The sequence below is a fragment of the Lacerta agilis genome, chromosome 4, assembly GCF_009819535.1.
Source record: "Lacerta agilis isolate rLacAgi1 chromosome 4, rLacAgi1.pri, whole genome shotgun sequence".
Taxonomy (NCBI): Eukaryota; Metazoa; Chordata; class Lepidosauria; order Squamata; family Lacertidae; genus Lacerta; species Lacerta agilis.
Genome location: NC_046315.1, coordinates 82,723,287 through 82,743,611, shown reverse-complemented (window position 1 = coordinate 82,743,611; position 20,325 = coordinate 82,723,287). Strand labels below are relative to the sequence as shown.

At 39.0% G+C, this 20,325-nt stretch overlaps 1 protein-coding gene across 2 annotated transcripts in view; it reads left to right on the top strand.

The window, feature by feature from the left end:
• Window positions 1-18,666, top strand: part of RBM26 (RNA binding motif protein 26) — a 44,779-nt gene extending 26,113 nt beyond the window's left edge. Inside the window, exons 14-22 of one of the 2 annotated variants that reach the window (XM_033147865.1) lie at window positions 559-630; window positions 3,308-3,436; window positions 7,299-7,373; window positions 8,665-8,835; window positions 9,422-9,526; window positions 11,345-11,554; window positions 12,460-12,546; window positions 15,292-15,405; window positions 17,932-18,666. In XM_033147865.1, the coding sequence (XP_033003756.1) occupies window positions 559-630; window positions 3,308-3,436; window positions 7,299-7,373; window positions 8,665-8,835; window positions 9,422-9,526; window positions 11,345-11,554; window positions 12,460-12,546; window positions 15,292-15,405; window positions 17,932-18,021 (1,053 nt within the window). In that variant the 3' untranslated portion in view covers window positions 18,022-18,666. The remainder of the gene's footprint in view (window positions 1-558; window positions 631-3,307; window positions 3,437-7,298; window positions 7,374-8,664; window positions 8,836-9,421; window positions 9,527-11,344; window positions 11,555-12,459; window positions 12,547-15,291; window positions 15,406-17,931) is intronic. The other variant, XM_033147866.1, reaches the window with a different exon arrangement.
• The last annotated feature ends 1,659 nt before the right edge of the window (window positions 18,667-20,325 follow it).

The following is a 20,325-nucleotide window of genomic DNA, read 5'->3' as shown; positions in this document are numbered from 1 at the left end:
TCCTAGCCTCTCCACAGCCCCTTTTGCAAGCTTTGGTGCTGTATCTCATTGGCCTGCTCTTCCCAAGCATTTTGTAGCATGGCTTCCAAACTGCTGACATCTCTCTGCCAACCCTCAAGGTCCTGCAAAGCTTACAGAGTCTTGTGATAATGGTGCTCTGACAACTTTTCACTACCTTGAGCTCCTTGTTGCTGGGATAGGCACCTGCCATGCCAGCAGTGGAGCTCCTGAATCCTACCACATCCAGCAATAGGTGGGGGGACAGATTCTTACCTGTTGGCCATGACTGCTAAAGTGGTGCTCCTTACTTTCGTATGCATCACCTTTTCTTGCAACCTCCTGGAGGCTGTACTAGATCCATCTCTCCAGCTTACCTACCAACCAGGCCAGCCTTTCTAACTGAACTTTTAAAAGAATATTTGAAAATTCAGAAGCTTAAGAAATAATAGCTTTGCTTATAGCTTCAGTTAAAGTGAGAAATGCCTGTGTTTAGTTTAAAAATACATGATCAGAAACTTTTTTTTAAATAAAAATATACATATATTCTGTTTTTCCTAGAATGTAACAAAACTATCTGTGAAGGAAAGGCTGGGCTTTGTACCTAAACCACATGCTCCAACCACTGAAAAGGTAAGGAAATAATAGTGCCCTTGAACTGTCACATAGCAATAATATCACATGCACACTTAGCATAGGTGCTTCTAATGTCCATTAAACATGTGAATGCAAAATGATTGCATGCTTCTCCTCCTTCTCCTTCTCCTTCTCCTTCTCCTTCCAATGAATAGAACTCTGCAGTGAATTGATTGAACACAACTAAACCTTGCTGACAAAGTTAAGATGAAATAAAGTTTTCAGTATATATAAGCGTCTTCATGAAACCTAAATGGTTGTGGTTTGGGCAGGCGCTTGCATGACAGGGTTATTATTTGTAATACTAAATTGAGATTGGGCCCGTGAATGAAGAGTAGACAAAATTATGGTCCATTGGAAATGGCCTCTGAGATCCGGTGACAGGCATCCCTTACCGTGATTCTACTTCTTTGGAGGTCTAGGATATTCAGTAAGAGTTGGAACTGCATGGGTGAGCTGCCTTCTTCCTTAAAACTCTGAATGTTCTTAGTGAGTGAGCGGTGGCCTCTGCTGAGATCTGCTTTTTGCTTTCGGTGTTGCATTTGCTTTTGCTGTTGCCTTACTGCTTGCCCAGTCTGCTTGGGTACGTGACCTGCATTCCACAGGATTGAGATGCCGCTCCCTTCTAGAGCTCTTCTGTTCTGCTTGGTGAAAACTGCATGATAGAAAGGGGAAAGAGAGGTTGTCTGGAGTGGGTGCAGCATCTTCATCTATTGCTGCCCTTGGATTGTGGACTTAGCTTCTTGCCTTGATGAATCAATATACATGAAATGTGCTTCAGGGTCATTTGACTTGGATAAAAATTGCTCACACTTAGTGCTATAAGCTTTTTAAAGGCTAGTTGGAAGTCATGTTTTATGTCTTTCTTGTATGTTGGACATAAAAGCATGTAGAACAAGGAGCAGGGCTATGCTTTTAGGCCTGCCCACAGCATTGTGTGTTTTTCCTTCTCCCCACAAATGTATCGCTATGTGTGGTTGTGTTAACAGAAGGCCCAATGTGCAGACTCTTGCTCACAAGTAGTGGCTCCACATGAACAGGGCACCCACGTGATCAGGTTTCCTGGTTGAGTGCAGCAGGAACTCAACATGTTGGGCTTTTTGTTCATACAACATTTGATGGTTTTTGAGGAGTGGGGAAAGACTCAGGTCATGCTAAGAACACAGCCCAGCTACTTGTTCTAAATACTTATGCCCTACTTGCAAGTAACATGTGAATAGGGTCAGTGTTGCAGAAAAGGGGGTGGGAAAGTAACCTTAAACTGAGGTCTTGCGTGTTTGTGAATGCTTAAAATAGATTTAACAGCCTAGAATTCATTTCTAGTGACTGTTAAAGGAATATTTTGAAAATGGTTTCCTTCTATAGGTGTTATCTACTTCTACTTTGACATAGCTTCAATATACATATAAACAAACTGCTTGACTTGGTAGCGTTGGTTCTGTATTTGTGGCACACAATACAAAATAAGACTGATTTTGATATTTTTATTTGTGAATACTTTTGTTTGTGACACAGTGTGAGGCAAGAGAGTTGACACCTTTTCCCCATTTATTTATTTTTCCTGCGTGTGGGTGGGGTGACAAATAAGATCTGTGCTAAGTTTACGGAGTGTATTTCTGAGACTTGTTTCTTAGACCGTGATATTCAGTACTGCATAGCAAAACTCTATTGAAACCGAGAAATGTTTAAAAGCAATTTTGTATGGCAGGGTGGCGATCTGCTGTTCAAAGTCAGCAACCCCACTGGACATCCTTAGACGTTAAGCAACAACCATTTGGGGGGTGAGCGGGTAGGGATCGGCAAAGAATCTGCTTCTAGGTTTTACTGTGCTAGGAACTTCTGAGAAGAACATTAATCTCTGTATAGTTTGTGTTTTTCAACGAAAGACTTTTTAGCGATATAGAAATTCTTAAGCAGATATCTCCCTTGGCTATAGAGCTACTATATCCTAGGGTTCTGTAGTCAGAATAGTACTTATGTGTCTTGGTTTGTATACTTGGGTGTAAGTGACCAACTTGTTCCACAGTGGGAATGAATCTCTCCCCAAGTCAATTTTACTGAGTTGTTGTGTTTTATCTTACAATACTGCATAATGCTTGGCTTGCATGCAGCTTGGCTTGCTTGTTTATTTATATGAGCTATATGTTTTTTAACCAACCATATTCCATGTTGGATATAATGCTTCTTTCTAGGATGTTAGGGACATACAAACATCTTGGGCAACCGCTGGCAGCTGGGAATTGATCTTATTAGCTATACACCAGCTGTGGAATTCTATGACTTTGTAACTACATCACTTGCCAGCACTTGAAATACTCACTCCAAAATAAGTGAAGAAATTGGAACTGCCATCTCTTCATTAATTGATTATATTGCATCGCCTGATTCATATAGAAACTGCCAGGCACAATTTTCCTGCTGAAACAGAGGCACATGTTGATAAAGCTCAAGTAGATTGTTTTCTACAACATATGGAAAACAATTCTGGAATTCTGACTTTAGAAGCAGTCCTAGTCTTGTCTTTCAATTGACATGAGTCTGTTTACTCCATTTTTTATGTTCATGCCATCTTTGCAATCACAGCAACAAACATCTGTCTTGGAGTAATACACTTTGAATCCTATATTTACGAATTCTTTATTTACTAGCAAAATAAAATGGTTTCCTTCTGTAGGTGTTGTCTACTTCTACTGGCTTGACAAAAACAGTGTATAACCCAGCTGCTTTGAAAGCAGCGCAGAAAATGTTGCCTGTTGTTAACAGTTCCATGCTAGATTCTAGTGAAGCACAGAAGAAAAAACAGGTAAATTGAACTCTGCTTATTTATAAAACAGCAATAATTTATTTAGAAATTTGCAACATCTAGAACATAGTTGGTCATGATTGCTTATTCCTGAAGAAGCTGGATACTGTGCCTTAGCCAGAATCTCTGTCAAGTTCTGAAAATTATTTCAAAAGTTGCAGTTTGAGATGTTTTGTTGATGCACCTTCCCAGTAAAGGATAAACCTGAATCTGCTTTCATGGACACATTTTAGGAAGAGGGGTAATTTTCTCCTTGCTACCTAAGGCAGTGGGGTTGTTAGATGCTATTTGATTATCTTACTTGGCTTCTAGGGTCGCAGAAGATTTGTTATACAGTACTCAGGCCAATTGTTAGAATTTATTTATGTGAATTATTTTTCTATTTGAATGTAAGAAAAACCATCAAAGTGATTTACTGCAGTTGTGATTGTAGGTGAAGGATGCCTTTCTTACAGTGGGTCAGGCCAGATGCACCCTAAAGCTTTCTGATCATCTAACAAGGATTAGATTGAAGATGCCCCCTTCTCTGCGTCTTCCCCTCTTTTTAACAGATTCCCTCCCCTTCCAGTTTTTGAGCTAACTGTGCTGTAATTGCCTGTCCTCACTAGTGTGCTTGCTAAAAACGCTTACCTCCAAATCAGTTGCAGCCAACGTTAGTGGTGGGTTTGTAAATTGAAGGTTCATCAGTTCATGGCTAGTGGAAATGCAGGTGCAGATTTAGTGCTACATAAGCATTATAAAGCAAAATGGAAGGAGGATTTATGTGCAGAAGGAAAGGAGAATGTAGGGGAAGTTACATATGAGTTACTCATATCTTGTGACTTTCATTAGACTTGGTTTGGTGCCTAACTTCTGATACTGAGTGCCTATATAGAAATAATACCATCATGAATTATGTCTGGCCTGCTAAATCCCTGTACTGTGGACAAAAGAACACAAACGGTGACCTCTACATGATAAAAGCACAATGAGCTATAAAAATATCTTACACTCAAAAACATGAAAGAAACATCTTCAGTACCAAGTAGCAGTTTAATCTTGTGTTGATCTTAAGGACAGAACTTTGTTTTATGTTACATTTTACAGTAGTATGTATTTTCTGCTGCTGTTCTTCCTGCATAGCTTTCTGAGCCGTCACTTTTCACAACATAGTGGACCAGTTTTCTTCTTATCCTTTTTACCAATGCACTTCATCTTTTGGTGTATTCATCTCCCTTTTCTAGAGTTAAATAATCCCGAACAATCTCTGCCTTGAGCGGCTGCCTCTCTTCTCTTAATGCCTTACATTTTCTCATTATCCTTGGAGAGGAGACTGGTTTCTTTTTTTACTTGATTTGGACAAGCTTAAAATGTTTTATCGACATTTTCCTTTCAGGGCTGTAAGTTTCCAACATCAGATTTGCAGTATTCTGCACAGTATTTCGCTGAACAAACCCTAGATTGTGCACATTCCCTTTCAGAATGTCAAACCATTTTTCATTAGTTGACAGTTTTTATCAGTGTATAGTTAGGGGAAGGTGATTAGTATTTGAACTTTGCTATGGGCATGAGAATTTATTTGAATGCTGGGGTAGGTGATAAGATCTTCATAACAGGGATGCAGCTGGTAAAATTTACCAGGAGATGCAGACTCTGGTATTATTTATATATGTAGCACCTAGTGGTAGAAACCATTTGACATTCTGCATACTTCATTTTGCAATAAGATAAATAAACTTGGTAAATTTACTTCCTTAATGTCCCAAGATTAACAACACATCTATGTTATCTAAGCAAATCAGATAATTCACCAATTGAAACTCTTGCATTATCCAGTATAGTCACCAAAAATAACAGTTTGGAATCATCTATTGACCTTTGCATTTCTCTGGATTATTTGGGGAAAGGCCTTGAGTGATATTCAGCTAAGTTTTACTTAGAGTAGACCTCTTGGAATTAATAGCGCTTAGTCATGTTCATTAATTTAAATGGGTCTACTATGTATAAGTTGAATAGCACCCCTTCAGTTTGGTGCCCAGCTTTGGTTAAGAGATGCCACATTGGGCTAACATGTGCAATATATCTGAAAACATTGACACCTAATTCTAATGTTTTAGAATTTTTATGCATATGTTCTAATAAAAGGGCATGAGATCCATAGTTACTTGCTTTCAGAAACAAGTTTGATTTCTTACAAATCTGGTATTCCTATTAGTCACTTTAGAAAGTTGTCATGATAAAAGAGTTTCTTTCACTTCTCTTGCAAGTTCAGATTTGTTTCAGCTACTACAGAAAAGTCAATAAAATAAAATCCATTTGATCAAATATTTTGGAAGGGGTCTCTTATTGCATCACATTTTCTTCAATTATAATTCAGACATGAATGGGATTCACCTCCATTTGAAAATGACTGGATTACTCAGTAGTCCATTTAATGTAGCAGTTCTGTAAGCTGGTTTCTTCACTTGCAGAGACCAAATATTCAGATTTCTTTCTTAGAGGCCATTGACTCAGAATAACCCATATTTGTGTTGCGCATCTTTTTGTATTTAATCATTGGGAAAAGTAATTCCTCTAATTTCCTTGCATATTAATCATATTTGTCACAGAAATTGAGTTTCTGGGTATCTTGCTCTGAAAGTCATGATGCAGGTGGGTCAATGCTTTAAGAAATTGTTTTTGAGGAGAACATTCTGGTTTTGGAATAGCAAAATAGGCTACATAGGGTTATGGCGATAATTATTTCCTTAATTTAGAATCATACATGCTTTGTGACAAATTATCTCTGTTAAACTGTTTTGAATTTCACTTTGTTGAAGTTATGTCTTGCCTCAAAATGGAAAACTTTTCTGCTAATATGTTGTTGTTGTTTTTTAAAAAAACAACCCATATAAATGCACAGTTACAATTTCTGTTAACATAAAACAGCTTCATTTGCAATTCCTTATTCAAAGAGTCATGGAAAGTTCAAACAGAAAGGAAACAAGGAATTCAGAATTATTTACTGAAGCAGTCTTAAGAATGTACCGTATTCCAGATTTAATGAATTGCATTTCCTTGCTATGTGTAGCTATTTTTCTGTAGCCTCTTAATGCATATTTGTTGGAAATCCAATATATTTTCTATATTTCTGTTAATTTAGCTACTAGAAAGGTGCAGTTTAGCTGTAAAAGTTATGCAGATCCCTAACTTTAGAAATACTCCCAACAAATCCTCCTGCAAACAGCACAGAATTAGTAATCTTGGAATTCCAGAATGGCACCTGTGACAAAAAGGAATGCACAAAAAGCTCTAAATATATAAATGGTGCAATCGTGCAGCATTCCCATAGCAAAGTGTGGAACCTTGCACTTCTTAATCCTGAAGATAGTAAGGGAGTGTACAAGTGTCCAGAGGAGCAGATATAACACAAGCATTTGGTCCAAAAATATCGGTTGTTAAATGATGTACCTGCGTATACTGCAGTTCTGTCTCAATTATAAATATAGGAAGAGATGATGTCACATAGCCATTCAAGGCGAGATTCCATGTATTGTTAGCTCAAGACGTTTGAGAACTGACATTGCGCAAGTGGTAGCATGCAGAGTTTAATAATAGTAGTTGCACTAGGGGCTGAAGATGATCTTTCACAAATGCAAAATACCCATTGGATTCTGCTGTTGTGCTACACTAAGACATAGGCACCCGTTAGCGGTATGGCTACCATTGTTGGAGATCACCTTCACCTTGCTCATGCTCAGTCACATCAGTTCTTTCCACATTATTGGTTTATTCTAATAGGACAGGATATATGGGTAAAATGGGCGGAGGGGGGGAATTGCGCAGTTACTCATCAGCTTATGTTTAACAATGGGTGATAATAATTGTGTTTTTATGCTTCCAGGAGGCACTAAGACTTCAGCAAGACGTGAGAAAGAAAAAGCAAGAGATTTTAGAAAAGCACATTGAAACACAAAAGGTAAATATATACATTTATGCAATTGGACTACTGTTGAATAATATTAATAATCATTGATGTATTGTAAGATAGTGCTACTCAAAGTGATGGTCCATGGACTGATGTTGGTCCACAAGCCATCAGTTGCTGGTCCATGACCCCATCACAGCCCAGGTTGAGTAGGATACTTCAGGAACCAAATATTGGCGTATTGTGGGTTGGTTGTTGATCCACCACATCAACATAGTTTGAAAAGCACTGTTGTAAGATACAGTGCTCGCTTCATCACCGTAAAATCCTATGCTGTAAAGGTTGCTAAGCGGTGATTCAGGTAAAACACAAATCTTATCCTTTCAGGGCTCATAGGGGTCCCACTAGAATTAATGAACCTGGGGCGTTGTGAGCTTGTGTACACAGAGATGAACATTTGCAAGTAAAGCAGAAAGTGGTGATGGAATTAATGGAGTGGAAGCCTGTGCCTCCGTATCCTAGGTATTGGTCTGTGTTCTTTGAGTGGAATTCCTCTTGGATCACCAACCAAAAATCCACTCTGGAAGGTCCAAGGACACTCAAACTGTGTGAGGTGATTGATGCCATAGGGCTGAAGGGAGGACTAGTGAAGAATCACCCTCTCACTTTCATTCATGGAACCCCCTGTGGAAGGTAAAACACTCCTTCCAAGAATGAAGTAACTTCTTCCGTTGACAGAACCTTTTGGATCTGTCTCATGAAAAAGTAATTCCAGATTCTCAGCTGAAGCAGTCCATGCTATTCTTCACAGCTGGTGCTATTGCCAAGCTAGTAGCACTTTATAAATAGAGATTTTAACAACGTAAAAGATCTTCCGAAGTCAAGTTGTGGAGAGTTTCTACAAATTCAGTACAACTCTGCCAAATGCTGCCAAGCTATTCTACGAGTTGTCCTAGCCATTCTTTCCCAGCTCTTCACAGAGGAGAGCACAGTTTACAAATTTTGTAGAAGAGTTTCAATAATGACTAGTGGGATTCTGTATTGTAGAGTTCTCAATGCATCTTTCTAAATGCACTAAGTTTGGTGTCAAGACTGTAGTTCCTACATCAGAATCTAAGGGTTGTTTAATTCCTCTCTCCTGTTGCAGCTGTTTTCTATGGATGTTGGTGCCATTTTGGATATTTGGCGGCTTTCCTTATTATGTATGGATAATTATTATATATATTTTTAAAAGAAACTTGTGTTTTCAGGAATGGTGGGAAGCTTAGATAAACTTCCTTTGAAGAAGAAAAATGACCCACTTGTAAAGGATTCCTGTTAGTAATATGTGTAATTTCAATAGATGCTGATTTCAAAACTGGAGAAGAATAAAACGATGAAATCGGAGGACAAAGCTGAAATCATGAAAACTCTGGAGACCTTGACTAACAGCATTACCAAGTTAAAGGATGAATTGAAAGGGGTCTCCACTCCAGCAAGCACTCCACTGAAAAACATGAAAACAAAAACACAGGTATCTGTGTTTTGTCCTCATTGGATGCTTTTAATCTTTCTTTTCTTTAAATCGTTTTCTTTTGATTTATAAGTTTGCTGAAGAAAGCTGGGAGCAAATGCATTGATCACATTTGTGTTTTGCTTATCCTCCAAGATAACATATATAGGAATCTCCCTTTCCCACCACCACAATCCCATGAAATAGATTAGACTGAGAAGTAGTGACTTGCTTAAAGCCACCAAGTGACCTTTATGGCTGACTAGAAGTTTGAATCCATTCACCTGTCACTGGTGGGTCATTACAACGCACCAGGGTTATGCTAAATCCTAAGGTAGTTTTCAGTGTGGGAGAGGAGGAGACAATTTTTGAAATTTGAGAAAAATAAAACTGCATTACCCTCCTGACATTATACCCCATTAAAAAAGGGGGCCCTTATACTAACCTAGCAATCATCTTTCCTGTGGATGTCAGCTAATGTCTCTTTTGAAGACGTTCTCCCTGAAACTTGAAACATTGTAAATCTGGCTATTGGAGTCTGACTATTTACTGCCACGTTTTCTGCATGAGTTAAGAAATGCATACTAAATTGTTTAGTATCCCTTAGATGCAAAAAGAACTACTGGACACTGAATTGGACTTGTATAAGAAGATGCAAGCAGGCGAAGAAGTCACTGAACTAAGACGAAAGTACACAGAACTGCAGCTTGAAGTAAGTTTATTTCATTTTTGATGGTAAACACGTATGGTCAACATATGTATCCCCCCTTCAGTTAATTTGTGTAACAGGAAAAAAAATAGATTCTCAAAGCATATGACAACATCATACGCATAAAATAAAATATCCCACCCTAACCCAGAAGATGAAGTTTAGGCAATATATCCAAGGTAATGGTAAAGGGACCCCTGACAATTAGGTCCAGTCGCGAATGACTCTGGGGTTGCGGCGCTCATCTCACTTTACAGGCCGAGGGAGCCGGCGTTTGTCCACTTCCGCAGACAGTTTTTCCGGGTCATGTGGCCAGCATGACTAAGCCGCTTCTTGCGAAACCAGAGCAGGGCACGGAAACGCTGTTCACCTTCCCGCCGGAGCGGTACCTATTTATCTACTTGCACTGCGTGCTTTCGAACTGCTAGGTTGGCAGGAGCTGGGACCGAACAACGGGAGCTCACCCTATCACGGGGATTCGAACTGCTGACCTTTCGATCTGCAAGCCCAAGTGGCACAGTGGTTTAACCCACAGCGCCATAACATCCAAATAACTTAACTTTGGGAGCAGTATGCATTTTCAAAATGTTCCCCTAGGTGGTGCTGTTGGTGTTTGGAACTGGTAAGCAGTTACTGAAATGCCTTGTTTTCGATTCACTGCCTTTTAAAGAGCGTGAGCGCATTGACAACAATGCATTACCCTAAAATGATTGTATCTTAAGCCCAGACTTCTAGAGTGAAGTGAAATGAATGGCAGAAGGTCACCTGATGCAAAGTTAGTTCTCTTTCTCTTTGAAACTGTATTTTGCTAATTATTGCTTCCCGATTCTTAATCGGTTTGCAAAGCCTATTAAAATGATCAGCATTCTTTCATATTTCATTTCTTTGGAAGTGCCTTTACCAGGCCTAAACTTCATACATTGGCATTTGCTGCCCTGTTAGGTGACTTGCTGCACCACATATACTATATTTTTTCGTCTATAAGACGCCCCCATGTATAAGACGCCCCCAATTTTTTGGGACTCCGATTTAAGAAATGGGGGGAGATGGCCGCCATGTATCAGATGCCCCCAAATTTTGGACATTATTTTTTAGGGGAAAAACCTAGTCTTATACATGGAAAATACGGTATATTGCTGTCATGTTGTCCCCAAGTATACGAAAATAAGTGGCAAACTTCAAGGATCTTTCCATCTGTGTGTTCCTCTGCCTGCCTTGCATCTCTGACTCAGTGCAGCGTACCCATGGGGAGAGAGCCTATAATCCCATCATGCACATAGTATTTCCTAAATGGGGCAGACATGAATTTGGCCCAGGACAAAACAGACACCACCACCACATATTAGAGAGATAAGAAAATGAATGGGTGGATGTAAGCATGAACAAATGAACAAGGAATGAACAAATGTCTTTGGGAGTCCTAGGATCTGTGCAAGTTGTCGCGTGTAATTGCTCTGGGTGTGTTTCAAGAGGTTTGCTCTGCAAGGAAACTTGGTGTGGTGTTGCAAAGGGAGTAAGCTGTCAATTGACAAGCCCCTGGCTCTAATCTTACCTCTGCCATAATTTGTGTTTGCCAACAGTTTTTGGACTACAACTCCCACCATCCCTAGCTAGCAAGACCAGTGGTCAGGGATGAAGGGAATTGCAGTCTGAAAACAGTTTGGGAAACACTGCAATTAGACAATCGCCCCTGAGTCCCCAATTGCAATGTGGAAATCATAACAATACTGGTATATCATTGAGATGTTTTAAGGTTTACAGTAGCATAACACATATAGATAAGTTTGGCTTGTATTAGATGTTGTTGTTATTACATGTTAGGCTGCGAAACGAGGAATTTTGTCCTCGGGTCGTGGGAGAGGAATTCATACACGAGGTCGCGGTGCGTCTCGCGGCAGAGGCAGGGGAGGACGAGGCCGGGGTCGGGGAAGAGGTGCTCCTATCCATGCCGTGGTGGATCACCGTCCAAGGGCACTTGAAATCTCTGCTTTTACAGAGAACGACCGAGAATATCTCCTTCCTCATTTTGCGGTAAGTACCCGCCCCACTGCCTTCCTGATCTCAGTGTGATAATATGTCTTAGAAACCTAACGTTCTATTGCAGTGTGATTGTGATCAGTGAAAATCAGCAAAGTGTTGTAAATCAAATATGCACCTCTAACTTCCGGAGGAAGGCCTTAGGCTAGGCAGGCACTATAATAATGTTCTGTCAAGTATGTGAAATTAAGTGCAATGGACAGCGATGGTTGGTTCTTAGAGTCATGACTGCAAGTTTGTTTTGATACCTTTCCTAACTTGTCCATCCGTGCTGGCAAACAGTCATTCAGAGAGAAGACGAATAGGCACCTGTCACAGATGTTGGCTTTTCTGCACAGTAATTGTCTCAAGAGTGTGCTGCTGCATAATTTGAAGTATGTTGCAACTGTTTGTTTCTACTGTGAATAAATTAATTAGAAAGGCAACAGTCATTCCCTGACCTGTGTAAAACACTTGATGCCTATGTTTTTTTTTCTACATGGAATTTATTTCACATACTCATATGAAGCTACCCTTAGCGGAACTAAGAACTGAAAATAACTCTTGATCCAAAGTCAAAAGCAAGCAAAGTTTCAGGTCAAACTTCATGCACATCCGACATAATAAATTATTGGGCTGCTCTTTAGAATAATAAAAGTTATCAATAGTGACTTATTTATAAATTGAATATCTGTTTTCCCTGATATTTAAATTTGCTTAAGTTTCATTTTTCAGTTTCCTTTTCTTCCATTTTTAAAAATTTTAGGGGATGGTTTATTTTACAACTATCTTAGAAGATTTGGGACCATTAGGTTGTGTTCAATCCAGAACTGTTAACAGCCCTTGCATGTTATGTGTGTAGCATTTGCATCGAGGAGAGATTATTTCAGTAAGGTGACAATTTTCCTCCTCTTAAAAAGCAATATGGTGAAATTGAAGACTGCCAGATAGATGACTCTTCTCTCCATGCAGTGATTACTTTCAAGACGAGAGCAGAAGCCGAGGCAGTAAGTATATCCTCCTTTTTTGTTTTCATGTTAGGCGGCAAGGTTGAGTTTAACTGTATTTAACTATTGTACAGTCGTACCTCGGGTTACGTACGCTCCGGGTTGTGTACTTTACGGGTTACGAATTCCGCTAACCTGGAAGCGCAACCCGGCGCGCGTGCGATTTGCGCATGCGCAGAGCGTTTCTCGCGGTTTTTTCCAGGGGTTTTCGGTCTGCGCATGTGCACAACGAATTGTTCGGGTTATGTCCTTTTCGGGTTACGTACTGTAACCCGGAACGGATTAAGTACATAACCTGGGGTACCTCTGTATAGAGCTTCTGTGTTCCTCCCCTTTCCTATTATCTGTAGTACATGCGTTGTGTATTAGCATACACTTTGGCTTCAGTTACTTAATTAAATAATGAAGACCAAACCATTGAAATAAAGTGAGTGTGTACAGAGGTTTTGCTCTCAATTTTCCCATTTCAATCTAAGATGTTGGAGGATGGAGGACTGCTGGGGAGTTTCTATAATGAAGTGTGTCTGGCAATGTAATCTTAAGCACATTGGATTGGATTCAGCTAAGGAGTACCGTTAATGGAAGGATTTCTGCTAGTGCTGCAGGGATATTCCCTCCCCACCCCACCCCAGGCCACCGCACAGACAACCAATTCGCTCTGGGAGCGTTGAGAGAACCTCCACAACAGCATGCAGAATGTGGAGAGGAGTTCGTTCCAAACATCACACAGAAATGCTTGTGTCTAGGGAATGATTGCCATAGCAATTCTTCCCTTCAGGGTTGGGTGTGTGTGGGTGTGGGTGTGAATACAGTTTGAAAGGCTGACCTCTGTTCTATTTATCAGCTTTTGTCATATTGGCGTTTTCTTTGGTTGTAGTTCTCTTTCTCAGCTTTTAGTTGAAGAATCAAGAGAAAATGTGCTTTATGAAAGCTAGAAAGAGCTACGGCCTAAATTCCTTGTAGCACTTTTGTTTTCCACGCTTGTGAGCACAGGGATCGTCAGCTAGGATTCTCTTTAACACCTTGCAGCTTCTAACAGTATTTCATCACTAAATGGCGAAGCAAAGTTTTGCGCAAAATTACTTTGGAAAGATTAAGGCCCCAAAGATGCACTCCAAAACCCTGAGTACCTGGAAGAGGGGTCCTCTATACACATTGCGAATGGAACAACACATTGGTGTTTTCTCTAAAACTTTGAATCTGATTGTGCTATGGATATGAATATTTTCTCGAATACAAGCAGAGGAACTTGATTAGCTGTAAAACTAACCCCCCCCCCCCCAAAAGTTCATAGTGTATAAATCAAATACCTGCATGTTAAGTTTCTACTTGTTAGCAAATCAATATATTTTAAATAATAATTGGTAGTAGAAGTTAATCTTCAAAGTAGTTATAGCTTTCTCTGAAGGAATGGTAGCTAATATTTTACTGTCTTGAATGAAAGAGGTTTAAGTTTTATGGCCGTGTGCATTTGAGCTTGGAAGGGTGAGGAGGATTCCCTAGTCGTAAAATGTTGCATTTTTATGTTGCAGTAATTTCTTTCAAAGATTACAAGTTGTTTCTGAACCCAAATGTCATATATAAGTATTCTTTAAAAATTCCAGTTTGTGACATTGTGATGAGACCATGGACAAAAAACCCACTCCTGTGGTGCATTTTAATAGGCATGGAATCTTTTAAAATTGATCATAAATTTATATGTACAGATTTAAAATTTATACCTGGGGACCTTAATATCACACAATTCATGTTCAGATGTCATCAAACATGTAATTGTTTCCACATTTCACATTATGCTGTACTTTCGGATTGTACTATAAATCTTTTGTGACTGTGGCAGTTATTTCGGAATGTTGCTAACACTGATTTATGCTAGTTCATGTTACTTTAATTTGAACATACTATTTCCAAAGCAGCCACTTAATGCAGCTGGTACTTAAGAAGGCATGAATATCCCATAGGTTAATTTTTTTTTTTTTAACATTTCAATTACCAAGCCTTTACAGAAAATGGAATGCTTTTCGGCAGAATAAGTTATATTCTTTAAGTTTATTTAAAAAAAAAAATCAACTCAGTTTTATTTTCAGGATGCCCTGTTTTGGGCAGTAGTAATAATGTATGAAGATTAAAAATTATCAATATTTCAAAAGCAAAACACCAATGAGGAGATTGTTCAGTAGCAGTTGGTTTCTCTGAACAGTATGCTACCTGCATGTGGAAATAATTCAGGACTTTAAAAAAATCATTTTTCTTCATTGCCTTGTGTATGTGTAGGCACCAAAAGAAATCTGAAAAGGCTTGCATGCACGTTTACCTTTGAAATAGGAATCTGCAATAGAATACTAAGACTACTGTATACCTAGTGTGCCCTTGTAGGGTTTGCTAACACCTGCATTGAAACCTAGGCTTAAAGTTTGCCGAAGGACTTGGGGATGCCCACTGGGGTGTGGCTATGTTCTTTGAACAACAGCCCCCCCCCAAAAAAAAAAACCCCACCCCCAATGCTATATCATAACCTACTTTTGTTAGTACACACAGATTCCAAAGTGATTTGCCATGTGGCGTAGTGAAATACTGTCCTAAAAACACAAGTCCTGAGATTTGGGACAATTACTTTGATTGCAGCCTTGTTACGCAGAGGCACATGCACTTTATCCAGGTTGCAGCCCTGGTACTTGTTGCCGTTGGACCGTTTCCCCCAGAGGACATGTTTCATGTAAAAGATAATATTGCTGTTTTCTTTAGGCTGCTATCCACGGATCTCGATTCAAAGGGCAGGACCTGAAGTTGGCCTGGAACAAGCCAGTCGCAAATATCTCAACCATGGAAACAGAGGAGACCGAACCAGATGAAGAGGAAGTAAGTTTGCGTCGTCTCCTCCTTCTTTACAAACAGACGAAGGAATAGAAAGCTTGTTACTGTTGCTGTTTAACAAAGATAGCCTTTGCTGATTCATAACAGCTCTGGTAATTTCGTAACACTAATACCACTTGTTTTCTCTGGGGGAACGTTGTTTTTTTTGGTAACAGAAATATTAGCAGAAAACTCGAAAACAATTATTGAAAAGAGGATGTCAATATAATGCTCTTAGGATAGTATGCAACCAAATCATACTCAGAGTTGACCTACTAAAGTAGGTCAATTTATTTTTTATTAATAAAATGTAAAATTATATATTAATAAGTTTCCATTATTTCATTGAGTCTACTCTGAATATGACTTGATCAGATACCATCCATAGACTATGATTCAAAAGTTGAGTGGGTAGTTCATATATACGCTTTTGTCTTAATATCCCTACAGTTTCGTTGAATTTCCATGTATTGCGCATTGGAGCAACTTTTTATATTGATTACATTTTGTTTTCTGTTCCCCCTTTCAAGTAGTTTAGGGGTCATGTTATCATATTTTCCCTTACACCAGCTGTGTGAGAGAGTGAGTTGCCAATAGCTATCCAGATTGCTTTGTGCCTAAGCAGAAATTTAAAACAGACTTCTGGTTCTATCTATAGCATCAAACTAGTGCATTCAAAATAGCATGCTCAGATAATAATTTTCATGCAGAACTATTGCAAGTGGTTGATATTCAGATCATACTTGCTGTATATGCTGAATGTAAAAATACTGCAAACTCTCTCTTGCTATCTTCTTGTGATGCAATTGGGAATCCTTAGTTTTCCCTGAATTTGTGTACTTTGCATTTGTAATAGTTTTGGTGCAGCACGCACCTATATTTTTCTTTACTAGCTCATAGTCTTAATACTGTATACATTCTGTTACTTCAGTCATGTTTTCTGTCCTGTATGCATTGGCCTTTTTCTGGTTTACTTAACCAGGTTATATTAATTTATGTTTTCTTCCACTATTACAGAACCAGTCCCCTCTTTTCTTCAATAAATTCCCATACATAATGGATTTCCAATCAAAGTTCCCTCAAGCATTTTGTATTTCTTAAATGTCAGCTTTTCCTAAGATAGAATTTCATGAGTGCTTCTAGCACAGACACCAAGGGGCATTGAAATAGAATATTTGTAATCACCAGGTCCTGGATGTATCAGCTGTAGAGTAAATTATGAGTGAGAACCTACATTGCTTTCACTATAAATTTTGTCAGAGTTGCTGTTCCAATGTCAGGATATTTTCTGTTATTTATGGGTTTTGGCTCTGACCTTTGCCTAAGCACCTCCTAGAAAACGCATACTCCATTTATGAAAAATTAGTTTCATAGCTTCTCACTGGAATGGATTATCTCTCGTTCTGAACTAGTAGTATGTGTTGATTGCAAAAATATTATATTTATTTAAATAAACATTAAGTAATTATCTGTGTTCAATAAATAATAAGTTACTTTTTGTGAGAGGAGAATTTTGGCGCAGTAGTGGATAGATCAAGCTTGTGTTCTCCTTACTCGGGTTCAACCCTATCCAAAATGCTCAGGATGAAAGTAAAATATATGTGCATTACTAGATAGCAAGGTTTGTTTAGGGCTTATATCTTGTAGATTGCTTGGAGGGAAAGAGACCACAAGTCCAGGGTTGGCTATAATGACCAGCCAAATCATGGTTTGTTTCCCAGCAGTACAGCAGGAAGGGGGCAGGGGGAGTGTTTTAGCTTGTGATTTCAGCACATGTACCAGGACAATGCATGTTTACATTAAAAAGTTTATTTTAGCTATGTTTTAATGTGGCATGCAAACCAAAACTGAATATGCATCTGCTGTCTTGCTGAGTGTTCAGAGCACAGGACTTCAACCCTGGTGAGCCCTGTGGGGGCTGGTCCATAATAACAAGAGCAGCTGGGTTTGGATGTAAAATAAATGAACAAATAACTCATGCTCTCCCCTGTAGCCCTCTGGTGCAGTTGCAATAAGGAGATTGGAAACTTTCTTTTCCATTTGTAGCTAGCCATGATTTGCTGTTACATGCACACTGAAGTGTGGTTAAACAGTGGTTTGCCAAAACTAGCCAGGAACATTAATCACATTTTGAAGTTGGCTTGTCCAGGCAAGACCTACAACTGTTATCCATACCTCATGTCACTTACATAATAAATCAGTGATGTTTAGAATTTATTAGATAGCTTTTCAAAGTGTTGTACGGTTTGCAGCAGCATAACGGCTTAACATAAATAAATGAATCCCAGCATGAGATGTATATCTCATGATCTATAGAATTTCCCTCCATTTGTTAATCTTCATAAGCAACACTTGGCGTGGAGGATGCTAACATTCTGATTTTCACAGGTATTGTGTTTTTCCCATTCTTTCAAATTGCAGAAGTAATTTGCATAGTCCTAAAAAGTGCCTGAATGCCACACACCCCTTTTCGTTCGGAATTTCATCTCTTCAGTGCTCCCGACAGGGTCTTACGAAACATTTATTTTTCAGTTTCAGGAAGAATCCCTGGTAGATGACTCATTGCTTCAAGATGATGATGAAGAAGACGACGACAATGAATCTCGTTCTTGGAGAAGATGATTCAGAGGATTACTGAGAATGCTAGAACTGTTCCTGTGTTGCATTAGCATTTTCTAATGTACTTTTGCATATTTGTACTTCGAGGAGTTTGGGTGAAAGTGGTGAATTTGGATTTCAGATAAGACTCAAGCAGCTGATTGGTCCCGTCTTTTGAGTGATTGACGTTCGAGTTGCATTTACATTTCGGTAAATGATTGCTAAAGACATCATATTAGGAACATATGCAATGTTTTTATTACTCCTACAGAAACATTACGGAATTCTTTGGGTTCTTTGTAATTTAAAGAATTGGTCACACAACCAGATGAGCAAGAGTTGTTATAACATAAGATTTTTGTTTTGTTTTGTTCCAAGTATGGAATGGAAATTTGCATTTAAGATCTTTGTGAATGTTTTCAGAAATAATAATAGATACCATTACTAAACTGAAGTCTCTAAAGTTACGTATTCATAATATTGCATAGTAGTATACTTAGGCTTTACTATGTACTAGCCTTTTGTTGGATTTGTGTACGTATTTTACGTATGAGTTTTAATGATACAGTGTATGACTGCTTTGCATATATCTCCTTATCACTTTAAGATGTTTAAAAAAATAAAGAGATGGAATGGTCTTGGGGAAAAAAGCAAAAAAAAAAAAAAAGAGCAATAATGACGTTATACTATGGCCCATGATAACAAAGAAAAAAAAATTGAAAAAAGAGAGACCATTCCACGTGGCTACCCCCACCCCCCCATATTCACGAAAAGAGCTGAATCACTATCACTGTTTCAACCTTATAAACAATAAAACAATTTGGCCTTTGAAGCCAAATGCCGGAAATCCTTTTACACGCAATTGAAATTGCCAGCCGGCTACCTAACTTCAGAACCAGGCTTTCAAAGGGAGTTCTTGCTTCAGGAACAGCATGGCTGCACTCACGTTTGAGAAACTTGGGTTTTTCTTATGCGGCGGAAGCTCACGTTTAAAGAAATGCGGCAAAGTGACTTGACCGGTAGGTACTAATTTTATTTATTCTTCGTTAAGCTCTCAGTATTGCGCACAGAATAAAAATTGAGGTTATCAAAATGGGTTATGCTCTAATATGGGCATCCCCAACCTTCGGCCCTCCAGATGTTTTGGACTACAGTTCCCATCATCCCTGACCACTGGTCCTGTTAGCTAGGGATGATGGGAGTCGTAGGCCAAAACATCTGGAGGGCCGCAGGTTGGGGATGCCTGCTCTAATAGACAAGGCATAAGGGACAACAAGGGAGGAAAAAACAAGAACATTCAGAAATCTGGTCCAATCACTTTACAAATGATAGTGTAGACTGGTCCCTGATAGGTTCTTTCCTGGGAGGGAGGAACCCAGAAGTAGCCAGACCAGTCATGCCTCCTTGCCCCTTCCATCTACCCTATAGATACAATTTTGCACCAGATTATAATGTGTCTATTTTGTCCTTTCAGCTTTGGGCATCCATTATTCTCCAGTGTTATGTATTATTTTTAAACCCCACCGCCTATTCTACTTCATCACTCCACGAGGCCTCTTCCTAGGTTGTTCTGACTACTATCAGCTTTAAATTACTTAATTTTAAATCCATTAAGCCAGTTAAATATTGAATTGATTGCTGTTATAATTCCTTCTAAAGTTTGCTTTCCATCCTTTAGATTTTATCACCCGTTGAACAGTTGTTCTGATGATTTCCTTTTTTCATTTCAGGCAGATGGTTTGAAAAACAACAAAGAAAGCTGTAACTGTTGGTCTTTCTTTCCTGTCTTTAGTTTTGATTTGTTCTTTGTATCACAACTGTACTGTCTACATTCCTTATTGGTAAAGGCATGTAAGCAGGAAACCTAAGAGAAGTTAACTCTTGCAAACTAATGGAGTTGCTGTGGACCCCAGCAGCTGTTTCAAAATATTGTCAAATATTTTTTAGCACCCTAAAGCACTTCATACTCCCCTGACTGGCCTTGTGGGGTCTGATTACCCATATTGAAATGAATGAGAAGATGAAACTACAAAATTCTTAAGCTTGCTGGGGTCTGTTCTGTCTCCCAAAAACATCTCAAATAGGCTAGGGAAAATAACTTAGTGTTTTGCCTTAACATTTTTATTTTTTTTAAGAGTGTGCTTATACAACTTAGAGAATGCTGGAGGAGATTTTTTAAATTTTTGGTAAACCTTTGCCTGTACATTCCTGTGTATACAAAAAAACAAAAAAAACCCCACTCTGAACCCATTACAAAGCAGTGCAGGGGGTTGTTGAAACTCGAGAGTGAATTTTACCCTGGGGCAGAGGTCTCCAATGTCGCAGGTA